Source organism: Oncorhynchus clarkii, chromosome 19, assembly GCF_045791955.1.
Source record: "Oncorhynchus clarkii lewisi isolate Uvic-CL-2024 chromosome 19, UVic_Ocla_1.0, whole genome shotgun sequence".
NCBI lineage: Eukaryota > Metazoa > Chordata > Actinopteri > Salmoniformes > Salmonidae > Oncorhynchus > Oncorhynchus clarkii.
In genome coordinates, this window is record NC_092165.1 from 44,163,323 (window position 1) to 44,176,774 (window position 13,452).

Here is a 13,452-nt window from a genome sequence, read left to right on the forward strand (position 1 = left end):
CCATCCCTCACTCCTAAGCAGTGGGTTACTGTACTTTACTTGCATTACCAGCAGGCACACAGTAGCCCAATGGTTGGTGCCTGATGAAATCAAGCTCTCTCTGCCACCCGCTGCCTGCCACAGTCTTTACTGCATGCCCACACCTTGTCCTCATTACCCCAGTCTGTGGTGACTATTACAGCTGACAACTGGCCCCAGCAACCACAGCATTGCCCCAGCAGGGCCCCAACAGAACCCACATGGGTGGTTGATTTGGTAGCTGCCTGCTTTGCCATGGGGCCATCCTCCTTAATTACACTGATCTGGCCTTTATATGAAATGATCAGCTAGAGAAAAAGATAGAGGGAGGGTAAGAAGGAGAAGGAGTACAAGGGAGAAAGAAAACAACATGATAAGAGCTACAGAGCATGGGGGTATAAAGTGGAAACAGTGCGTGCGTGCGTCTGCCTAGTAAGATATAATTGCAGTTCAGCTCCCAAAATGCACACTGAGCGAGCGTAGCTCGCCTGACAGGAACATTTGTTTGGGACAGTGATACAATTAGCGTGAGTGGGGCCTGCCAAGGGCCAGCTAAGTTACCCACCCACCCACCCAAGGAAAGTGTCTTCTTCTGCATGGATGCAGGCAGCAGAGCACAAGGGTAGGATAAGTGTCACTCTATTCCCCAGCACTCCCTCAGCTAACTACGCTACAGTACCATGAGTTACAGCTGTTTGTGCCATGGAGCCCAAATGTTACTCCAGTCAGGGCGCCAGACACGAAGAGCGATAGGAATGAGAGGAAGGAGCTCCACATGCAATCGCTGCGTGTCATGGTAACGTCCACAGACATCTGCTGGTGAATGTCTGCACAGAACTCAGACAGCTAGATTGTGTCCACATATAAAACAGTCACGCTATATTGTGCTTTATTAGCCAACAGAAATAGCACCAGCAAGCCACATACAGTAGCTAAATCTTATTGAATTTGTTTGTGCCTAAAATGGGTCCAGTCTTTTCCCTTCTTCTGCTCTCTTACTAAGTAAAACAGCCACATGTTTATCCCAGCTGATATGCATGACAATGTGGCTGAAAAGTGATAGCTCAGTGGCGCAAAAGGAACTCCCAAGCTAACAACGAACATTCCCACAACTTTAGAGAATGTTCCCTTAAGAGTCACATTAGGTGATTAATTAACAATTTCATAGGAATGTTCCGGTGATGTGCTAGGAATGTTTACAAGAGACAATTCCCTTAATGTCCAATTTAAATGATCCAGAACGTGTGTAACATGTTCTCAGAACTTAAGATATTAACTAGCTGTCGCCATTGGCGTCGGCTAACGGGGATCCTAATAAATCTAGACACGTTTCATGGGAACATGGCAAGAACATTCATGTGTCCAGTTTTGAGGGTTAGGAGAATATTCCATCAATGTCCAACCAAACACAAACAGAACATGGCTGCCATGTTCTCAAAACAGAAGATATTAACGTTGTAGACACGTTTCTTGGGAAAGTTGCAAAAGCATGTTTATAAAAAAATATACACTACCGTTCAAAAGTTTGGGGTCACTTAGAAATTCTTGTTTTTGAAAGAAAATCAAATTTGTCCATTAAAATAACATCAAATTGATCAGAAATACAGTGTAGACATTGTTAATGTAAATTACAATTGAAGCTGGAAATGGCATATTTTTTATGGAATATCTACAAAGGTGTACAGAAGCCAATTATCAGCAACCATCACTCCTGTGTTCCAATGGCACGTTGCGTTAGCTAATCCAAGTTTATAATTTTAAAAGGCTAATTGATCATTAGAAAAAACGCTTGCAATTATGTTAGCACAGCTGAAAACCTTCTTGAGTAGTTGACCTTCTTGACCTAGTTGAGTATCTGGATAATCAGCAATTGTGGGTTTGATTACAGGCTCAAAATGGCAGCTTCATTAAATGGTACCCGCAAAACACCAGTCTCAACGTCAACTGTGAAGAGGTGACTCTAGGATGCTGGCCTTCTAGGCAGAGTTGCAAAGAAAAAGCTATATCTCAGACTGGCCAATAAAAATAAAAGATTAAGATGGGCAAAAGACCACAGACACTGGACAGAGGAACTCTGCATCCCAGAGTCGCCTCTTCACTGTTGACGTTGAGACGGGTGTTCTTCAGTTTCTTGGCAATTTCTCGCATGGAATAGCCTTCATTACTCAGAACAAGAATAGACTGACGAGTTTCAGAAGAAAGTTCTTTGTTTCTGGTCCTTTTGAGCCTGTAATCAAACCCACAAATGCTAATGCTCAACTAGTCTAAAGAAGGCCAGTTTTATTGCTTTTTTAATCAGAAACAACAGTTTTCAGCTGTGCTAAAAAGGGTTTTCTAATGACCAATTGGCCTTTTAAAATTATAAACTTGGATTAGCTAACACAACGTGCCATTGGAACACAGGAGTGATGGTTGCCGATAATGGGCCTCTGTACACCTATGTAGATATTCCATTAAATATCAGCCATTTCCAGCTACAATAGTAATTTACAACATTAACAATGTCTACACTATTTCTGATCAATGTGATGTTATTTTAATGGACAAAAGAAAAGTGCTTTTCTTTCAAAAACAAGGACATTTCTAAGTGACCCGAAACTTTTGAACTGTAGTATGTATGTATGTATGCATGCACACACACACAGTTTTGTTACTGTTGCCGAGCCAATAAAAGCCCTGATTGGTGAACCAATGATCCATCATCATTAGTCTTTTCTGTTAGCAGGGTTTATTGATACTCACACAGTGGTTTTCAATTGACATATTTTACACATTTTGATATACATGATTGCATTTTGCATGTTCAATTAATCAATAATTATTATTCAACATGTCCTCGCCTGGGATGTGAACTCACAACCTCTTGGTTCATGGTACATGGTACTCTGAACTTCCTGCTACGCCACCATGTAAGGTATCAGTTAAATCTGACTATACTCTCATCATTGATTTTATTCACTTATTTCAGCAATTTAAGGGAATTCTGTATAGTTGTCCAATGTTGGTGGGGCATATTAGCCTGTTTTAATAATACTCCTGAATCACTATTAGAAATAAAATATTTCCCTAAGTAAATCTCAGCTCTGTTAAAAGTACACTTCAAAGTGCATTTTCCCTATTACTTACATCTATCAAGTTGTTTCACATCTACACAAATGCCCAAGGACGAGGGGTTAGGGTTTCTTCTGGACAGTGCCTAACTATACTGGCCTAATAAGCACATGCCCTAGAGATATCCCTTATTGGGAATGTGGTTAGGGCGTTAGTCATTGGTGCTGGTGGCCTGGGTTCGAGACAGGCTAGGGGAGTCACCCTACTGTCACATTCTTAGCACTATACACTCACCGGACCGTTTATTAGGTACACCACCCCATTCACGAAAATGGATCGCTCCTACAGACAGTGAGTCACGTGGCTGGTTATATAAAGCAGGCAGACAGGCGTCGAGGCATTCAGTTACTGTTCGATTGAATGTTAGAATGGGCAAAACGATCCAGTATCTCAGAAACAGCTGCCCTCCTGGGCTTTTCACGCACGGCAGTGTCTAGGGTTTACCAAAAATGGGGTGACAAACAAAAAACATCCAGTCAGTGGCAGTCTTGTGGGCGAAAACTATGGTGCCATTTCAGTCTCACAATTTGAAGTTCGCATGGGGGCATGTCAAGAACATGGAAAAAAAATGTTGAGCGCGGGTGAAGAGGGTTCTAAGTTCAGATAAAAATCTTAAGGGCACAGAGGATCATGTTGAGGAACAGAGATAGTTGAGAGCTCAGACACAAATGTTGATTGGCCAGAAAGTGGAATTGAGAGCAAGAAGTAAAGTGTAGAGCACAGCATCTCCCATTTCTCGGTATACTTGCCTGCACTCTCTCGAAATGTAGCTGTGCTTGTGTGAAATTATCTCTGTGTGCTTGCAAATCTACAATGACATGTTAGTCATGTTACTTTGGTCTTTGGGACCATCAGGTATTGTCCTGACAACTGATACACAGAAATGTTCTTGCATCATTCCCATGAAACGTGTCTAGAACATTAATATGTTCCATTCTAAGGTCATGGCAAACATGTTCTGTGTATGTTTGGTGGGACATTGATGGAATATTATCCTAACCCTCAGAAAACGGGACACTCAAACAGAAGAACATTACGGTAATATACTAATTCTAGGGAGAACGTTTTTTTTTTATCTGGTTCCAGATAACGAGTCACTCAGTGATGTGCATAAACCACAGGTTCCGAGCTACCAACTCCAGCTCCCTGGCTATAATATCAGGAACCCAAAATGAGAGGAATTTCGATACCAGAGATAACGACAGATCATTCAAACCAGGAGGAGTAACAGGAAGCCGGCATACGTCAGGGAATGGTTTACAAGTTGTGGTAAGCCCACATTAACATGTTCCTGGAGGGGTATTTCCTCTCTCAATGATAAACAGCAGTCCTGCTGGTGTAGCATTGGGCAAAAACAACTGTGACAAAGTAGCTGTCTTCATATATTTCACCACTTAGTTTTAAGGCCTTCCAGTCTCCACACACTCACTTGTGTACGCACTACAGCAAACTATCTATCCTGACCATCAGTAGACCTCACAGAACTCTCCATTTCGGGGACTATTTCTGTCAAAGCCACAACCACTAACTTCCCCAACATACTCCTTTGGGGCGGATGGGACTTTGAAATCCAATTAAGAAATTAAGTTCTTCCCTCAATTTGGCAGCAATGTTAATTTTCTTCTGGCCTGCGGATTTTGAGAGCTGGAAACTTAACAAGAAGGTGGTTGTGAAAATTACTGGATTTAGGGACACCCATGTAGGCCTATCACCCATGGAGCATGAATCTGAGCAGCTAAGATGGGACAAGGGAAGGGGAATCTTCACAGAGTAAACCCAATACCCATGTCTGCACATAAAAATAAAATCAGACTAACCTGTTACATTCTGTTTCAATTGGGTGGAGCAGCCTTTTGCTTGAGCAAGCAGTCAAACATGATACTTGTTGAACATACAGATTGCAGTACAATTTATGATCTGCAAACAAAAGATATTGAGGCAGATCATTTGTTTCTTGAATTGATCCAAATGCTGGCTCAACCAGTTCTGTTTTGAAATAACTTGAGAGAATAGTGCTGCCAGAGACAGTGGCAACATGATGTATTGGCTAGGTTTATAAGCATGATTTATTATTTCAAAATACATCTGGTCCAGGTGGTGTTGCCCTGCATCTGCATGTTTCCTTCATATGCTATGCCAGGGGAGTATTCATTACGGAAACCGTTTAAGAACCAAATGGAAGCAAACAGCAAAACAAGCATTTCTATTGGACAAATTCAGGTAGGTCCCTTAGGCTGTTTCGGAGAGTGTATTACCCCCACATCGGCAGTCATGACCGCAGTAAAATCGCACGTTACCATCGAGTCATGATAATCTCCTTCTGCGCACTCTGGACATGCTTTGGTAGTAGCCAACTTGCTAACTACCATCAGGTCCGAAGTCTGGTACTCAGGGCTCTATTGTCCCTCTAAGGAAGCACTCTGACATCAATGCAATGGACATTCACATCAAACAATTATCAAAACAGTAGGCCTATCATACTTTTTAAACTCACCTCACTGTGATAATCAAGTTGAAGAAAGAAGTTCAACAGCAGTTTGAAACAGTGTAAAACATGGTTATTGTGGATGTTGTTTCGAAGCCTAAAACAGACAGTGCTTTCTAAGGTGATAATTAATTTAAAAAAACATCCATCTGCATATTAGAGCTTATGCATATGCAAGATTTATGAGCCCAAGACCCAAAATAAACTGAATTAAAACTATGATTGTGCCATTATACAATACATAGCCTACTGCACATTATGCATGGAAGAAAAACATAAATCAAAATTGATTAAAGAAATCTTTGGTACATAATTGGTCTAGCCTATACTCCAAAATTAAACAAATTTGACTCATCTCCTTTGAGTGAGGACTGCATTATTATGCATACTGAATGGACTGGTTACCTTGTGCACCAAAATGTCTATCCATGAGTCTGGTAGAGGACATGGCCCTAGACGATGCTGTTGGTGTATGGATTATGCAGGGTGGCTTACTGTTAAGACTACATTAGATTAGTGAATTTGTATTTGATTTAGAGTAGCCTAGTAATAAGGACTTTTATTTTATTTTCAGAATTAATTGAGTGACACATTATCTTCAGCTATACAGAATCTCACCACCATGCATTTCCATCTCCTCCTCTCGCTCCTTTATATCCTTCTTCAGCACGCAGACGGATTGAAACAGTTTAGTGAAATATGTTTAGTTGCGAAAACTTTTTACTATTGATGTTCCCGAACAGATTTCACTTGGTTTCCCAAATTAAGCACTGGGTAGCTGTAGGAACAAGATTTGAAAGCCCATGACATACAGAGTTTGAGCGGAATATCAACAGTTGGGCAGTGAGACCATGCTCCTCAAACAGTGCTTTATACGTGGAGTGTAGAGGTCGACTGATTAATCGAAATGGCCGATTAATTAGGGCCGATTTCAAGTTCTGAACAATCGGAAAATCTGTATTTTTGGACACCGATTTTGCAGATGTTATTTTATTTTAATAAAAAAATGACACCTTTATTTAATCTGTATTTAACTAGGCAAGTCAGTTAAGAACACATTCTTATTTTCAATGACGGCCTAGGAACGGTGGGTTAACTGCCTCATTCTGGGGCAGAACAACAGATTTTCACCTTGTCAGCTCGGGGGATTCAATCTTGCTAGTCCAACGCTCTAACCACCTGCCTCTCATTGCACTCCACGAGGAGACTGCCTGTTACGCGAATGCAGTAAGCCAAGGTAAGTATGCTAGCTAGCATTAAACTTATCTTATAAAAAACAATCATCATAATCACTAGTTAACTACACATGGTTGATGATATTACTAGTTTATCTAGCGTGTCCTGCGTTGCATATAATTGATGCGGTGCGTATCGTTGCTCTAATGTGTACCTAACCATGAACATCAATGCCTTTCTTAAAATCGATACACAGAAGTATATATTTTAAAACCTGCATATTTAGCTAAAAGAAATCCAGGTTAGCAGGCAATATTAACCAGGTGAAATTGTGTCACTTCTCTTGCGTTCATTGCACGCAGAGTCAGGGTATATGCAACCGTTTGGGCCGCCTAATTTGCCAGAATTTTACGTAATTATGACATAACATTGAAGGTTGTGCAATGTAACAGAAATATTTAGACTAATGGATGCCACCACTTAGATAAAATACAGAACGGTTCCGTATTTCACTGAAAGAATAAACGTCTTGTTTCCGAGATGATAGTTTCTGGTTTCGACCATATTAATGACCTAAGGCTCGTATTTCTGTGTGTTATTATGTTATAACTAAGTCTATGATGATTTGATAGAGCAGTCTGACTGAGCAGTGGTAGGCAGCAGCAGGCTCGTAAGCATTCATTCAAACAGCACTTTCGTGCGTTTTTCCAGCAGCTCTTTGTTGTGCGTCAAGCATTGCGCTGTTTATGACTTCAAGCCTATCAACTCCCAAGATGAGGCTGGTGTAACTGAAGTGAAATGGCTAGCAAGTTAGCGGGGTGCGTGCTAATAGCGTTTCAAACGTCACATGCTCTGAGACTTGGAGTAGTTGTTCCCCTTGCTCTACATGGGTAACACTGCTTTGAGGGTGGCTGTTGTCATTGTGTTCCTGGTTCGAGCCCAGCGAGAGGGACGGAAGCTATACTGTTACACTGGCAATACTGAAGTGCCTATAAGAACATCCAATAGTCAAAGGTTAATGAAATACAAATGGTATAAAGATAAATAGTCCTATAATTACTATAATAACTACAACCTAAAACTTCTTACCTGGGACTATTGAAGACGTTAAAAGGAACCACCAGCTTGTAACCACCGGCCCTCCCCCGACCTCCTTTCGGCAAATCTGACCACATCTCCATCTTGCTCCTCCCGTCATATAGGCAGAACCTCAAACAGGAAGTACCCGTGCTTCGAACTATTCAACACTGGTCTGACCAAACGGAATCCAAGCCTCAGAATTGTTTGGATCACGTGAACTGGGATATGTTCCAGGTAGCTTGCAAAAATAATCTAGACACATACACAGATACGATGATTGAGTTTATAAGGAAGTGCATAGAAGATGTAGTACCCACTGTGACAATTAAAACCTACCCTAACCAGAAACCGTGAATAGATGGTAGCATTCGCATGAAAAGAAAAGCATGAACCACTGCATTTAACTATGTCAAGGTGACTGGTAATATGGCAGAATATAAACATTGTAGTTATTCACTCCGCAAGGCAATCAAACAAGCTAAACGTCAGTATATAGATCAAGTGGAGTCGCAATTCAAAGGCTCAGAAACGAGACGTATGTGGCAGAGACTACAGACAATCACGGACTACAAAAGGAAAACCAGCCACATCGCTGAGACCGACGTCTTGCCTCTGGACAGGCTAAACACATTCTTTGCACGCTTTGAGGATAGCACAGTGCCCCCGACGCGGCCCGATACCAAGGACTGTGGGCTCTCCTTCACCGTGACAGACGCGAGTAAAACCCTTGCAGGGCTGCTGGCCCAGACGGCATCTCTAGCCACGTCCTCAGAGTATGTGCAGACCAGCTGGTTGGTGTGTTTACGGACATATTCAATCTCTCCCTATCCCAGTCTGTTGTCCCCACATGCTTCAAGATGGCCACCATTGTTACTGTAGCCAAGAAAGCTAAGGTAACTGAACTAAATGACTATCGCCCCATAGCACTCACTTCTGTCATCACAAAGTGCTTTGAGAGACTAGTCAAGGATCATATAACCTCTACCTTACCTGCCACCCTAGACCCACTTTGATTTTCTTATCGCCCCAATAGATCCACAGATGATGCAATTGCCATCACTCTGCAAACTGCCCTATTCCACCTGCACAAGAGGAATACCTATGTAAGAATGCTGTTCATCGACTATAGCTCAGCATTCAACACCATAGTACCCTCCAAGCTCATCATTAACCTCAAGGCCCTGGGTCTGAACCTGGCCCTGTGCAACTGGGTTTTGAACTTCCTGACGGGACGACCCCCAGGTGGTGAAGGTAGGAAGCATCCCCTCCACTCCGCTGATCCTCAACACTGGGGCCCCACAAGGGTGCGTGCTCAGCCCCCTCCTGTACTCCCTGTTCACCAATGACTGCGCGGCCAAGCACACCTCCAACACAGCCATCAAGTTAGCAGATGACACAACAGTAGTAGGCTTGATTACCAACAATGACGAGACAGCCTACAGGGGGGTGCTGAGGGCTGCTCAGGGAGTGTGGTGCCTGGAAAATAACCTCTCATTCAACGTCAACAAATCAAAGGAGATGATTGTGGACTTCAGGAAACAGCAGAGGTTGGTTGATTTTCAACTCATTCCCTATTGAAGATACAGTGGGATATTGGTCATGTTGCACTTCCTAAGGCTTCCACTAGATGTCAACCGTCTTTAGACACTTTTTTGAGGATTCTACTGTAAAGCAGGGGCTTATAAGGGCTCTTTGAGTCAGTGGTCTGGCAGAGTGCCACAAACTCGTGACGCTCGTTCACGTGAGAGGTAGCTCCCGTTCCATTTCTGAAGACAAAGAAATTCTCCGGTTGGAACATTATTGAAGATTTATGTTAAAAACATCCTAAAGATTGATACTATACATCGTTTGACATGTTTCTACGGACTGTAACGGAACTTTTTGACATTTCGTCTGCTCCTAGTGAATGCGCTTTGTGACTTAGGATTTGTTTACAAAGCGCGCTAACAAAAGTAGCTATTTGGACATAAATGATGGGCATTATCGAACAAAACAAAAATTTATTGTGGAACTGGGATTCCTTGGAGTGCATTCTGATGAAGATCATCAAAGGTAAGTGAATATTTATAATATTATTTCTGACTTCTGTTGACTGCACAATATATTTTTGGCTTGTTGCGTCTCTGAGCGCCGTACTCAGATTATTGCATGGTTTGCTTTTTCCGTAAAGCTTTTTTGAAATCTGACACAGCGGTTGCATTAAGGAGAAGTTTATCTAAAGTTCCATGTATAACACTTGTATTTTCATCAACATTTATAATGAGTATTTCTGTAAATTGATGTGGCTCTCTGCAAAATCACCAGACGTTTTTGGAGCTACTGAACATAACGCGCCAATGTATACTGCGATTTTTTGATATAAATATGAACTTTATCGAACAAAACATACATGTATTGTGTAACATGAAGTCCTACAACTGTCATCTGATGAAGATCATCAAATAATTCATCACTAACCTATCTCTATTTCTGATTTTTGTGACTCCCCTTATGGCTGGAAAATGGCTGTGTTTTTCTGTGACTTGGCTCTGACATAACATAATCGTTTGTGGTCCTTTCGCTGTAAAGCCTATTTGAAATCGGACATTGTGGTGGGATTAAACAACAAGATTACCTTTAAAATTTAATAAAATACGTGTATGTTTGAGGAATTTTAATTATGAGATTTCTGTTGTTTGAATTTGGCGCCCTGCACTTTCACTGGCTGTTGTCATATCGATCCCGTTAACGGGATCTCAGCCCTAAGAAGTTTTTAAGAGACAAAGACAAGGTCGCCCATGACCTTAATGCTATAACTGCATTTTCTATTGCATCAGGATTCATGCTGAATGTTTCTAAATGTGAAATCTTATGTTTATTTGACTCTGATGATAAAGAAATAGAAAATATTCCTGTAAAGGACTGTGTTAAATATTTAGGAATAAATCGGTCAAAAAAAACACTTAGTCAGACAACATTTGAATTTCTCTCCTAAATGTAAGAGAACTAACAAAAGAGCTGAAGGCGGTCTAGAAGTGTTGGATTTTGTTGACATAAATAACACTTTCAAGATAAACTAGTTGAAAAAAGGTTTGATCAATGCTGATTCAATATGGTATTTCATTCCAAATAATGTGTTTAATAAATTGGGAGGTCTTCAAGTTTTACTGAAATGTAATTATATTCCTTAAAGATTACCTGCTAAATTGGCTAGGTTTCACCAACAAGCTTAAATGGCCTGGAAAATGTTTCCTGCACAATCTTTCCCCACATAACGCTCTTTTGTGGAATAATTCAGACATAACTGTAAGGAATAAGTCATTGTTCTACCCCAGCTGGCATGAGAGGAATATTGACTTTGTTCTTGATATTTTCGACAACAAGGGTAATATTCTCACATATTAATAATTTAGAACATTGAAAGAGTTTCCAATACCTTTCAGAGAGTTTATTTCTGTGATCAACGCCATTCCCAGTGGTCTAACTACACTTATGAAAAGTCATCTTAATTTTGGGAATGATCACAAAGTTTATCCAGAACTCAGATGTGAAGGCGTGGGCTTACTTGAGAGATCTTGTTGTAATAAATATATAAGACAAATTCTTCATTCACAAAACCAATTTACACCGAGAGGAAAGTTTTTCTGGAACATGCTTATTCCTGACATTGTCTGGAAAAATGCATGGTTAAGGCCTTACAAATACTGTATACCAAACAAAGTTAAGGAAGTGCACTTCAAAATTGTACATAAGATATATCCATGAAATTCCATGATATCCAAATTTGTGGCTATTGATGATATCTGCGTTTTCTGTGAAAAAGGTGAGAATCTGTCTTTGTTCTTTGAATATAAATTTGTGTCAGAATTTTGGGAAAACATTGCAAAATACTTATTTACCATTATGAACACTGTCTATGTTTTTGACATGAAAGATATAATATGTTACTATTGCAATGATAACAAGACCACTGAAATGATTGTTCATTTTTTTTGTTCTTGTTGCCAAATACTTCATACACAAACAAAAATTCCAAAATTCTATACCAAAGTTACACATTTTTCTGATTGAAGTTAATTATCTTATTAAAACATTAACCCTAGTTAATAACAACAAGAATAACATCTTCCTGAATCATTATAATAAGATTTTTTCAGAATGAATACAATTGCACTAAAACTGTTTAGTTTTTTTGTATTATATTATTGATATTTTTTGTATGTTTGAGTATTTTCTTGTTAATACCTGTGTTTTGTTTTGTTAGACATGTTTGATGTAGCAATGTAAGTTGATTTTTGTATTATTATTATTAAAAAAATGTAATTTAAAAAAACATAGAATTGTGAATGGTACTATGCTGCCACTTAGTGGCCATGCGAAGATATTTTACTCGTAGAACACACAGGGCAAGTTGTACCGATGCACCAAGTCTAGAACCAACAGGACTCTGAATAGCAGTTTTATGGCTTGGGGTAGAAGCTAAATAGTTAACCAAACAGCTACCCCAGACTATCTGCATTGACCGACCCATTTTTGCACTAACTATTTTGACTGCTGCTACTGTTCATTATCTGTCACTTTATTCCTATTTTTATGACCATATATACCTTGTACATCGACTCGGTACTGGTACCCCGTGTATATAGCCAAGTTATCGTTTTACTCATTGTGTATAATGATTAACGTGTAGTTACGTGTTTTACTTTCAATTACGTTAACTAGCTAGCGTAGTTAGAATCTTAGCAAGTTAACTAGCTATCACTCACCTCTTTCGCCGTCGCTGTGCCTTCTATACCCAGTAGACCATACAGGTCCATCTGCAAAAGGTCTTTCGCCTTATTTCCTGTCATTTTATGTTTATTTATTACAATAAATTGGCAAAACAAACGTAATATCAACGTCCTGAAGATGTTTGTTGTTGTAGCATTTGGGTTGGAGGTTTTGAACTTTCAACTCGGACGCATCCACTTCCTGAAAAAAATGCATCATGGGAGGTGTAGTTAAAGTGCACTAAACAATTTATTACGGACTCGCATGATAATTGTGAAATATAATTGTAGGTTTTGACCTTTGCAAGCATTTTGATTATATGTTTTTTAGTTAGTTATATTCAAATAATTTTCCTGACATTAATGTGATCCGTTTCAGATATCATTGTTATATGGAAACTTTGAAAATAATGAAAAAATGTGTTATATGTAAACTGTACCAGACTGGCCATTATAGTAATATTATATTGATCAGTCTGGTACAGTATGGTAGTTGGTAGAAGATGGTGCTTGCAATGCCAGGATATTGGTTTCGATTCCAGGGACCACCTGAATGTGAAATGTTTGCCAAATGACTGTAAGTTGCATTGGATAAAAGTGTCTACTAAATGGCATATATTATATTAACATACATTTGAAAAAACTGTAAAACAACGTTAACAGAATGATGACGCCAGAAGAAATGGCTGATGTTTTACGGGCTCATAACCAATTGTGCTATTGTGTGTGTGTGTGTGTGTTTTTTTTTTTTTTTTTTTTACATAAGTACAAAATAAGCCAGCAATTGTTATGACCGAAAATAGCTTCTGGACATCAGGACAGTGATTACTCATC

General features: G+C 39.9%; 1 protein-coding gene across 2 annotated transcripts in view; it reads right to left on the reverse strand.

The window, feature by feature from the left end:
* The window catches only part of LOC139375259 (dnaJ homolog subfamily C member 17-like), a 53,866-nt gene extending 41,039 nt beyond the window's left edge, over positions 1-12,827 (reverse strand). Inside the window, exon 1 of one of the 2 annotated variants that reach the window (XR_011627767.1) lies at positions 12,616-12,817. Coding sequence is in view for 1 of the 2 variants with exons in the window: in XM_071116874.1 (XP_070972975.1) it covers positions 12,616-12,699 (84 nt within the window). In the remaining variant the exon portion in view is untranslated. Of the gene's footprint in view, positions 1-12,615 lie in introns of both variants that reach the window. The other variant, XM_071116874.1, reaches the window with a different exon arrangement.
* Positions 12,828-13,452: the final 625 nt, after the last annotated feature.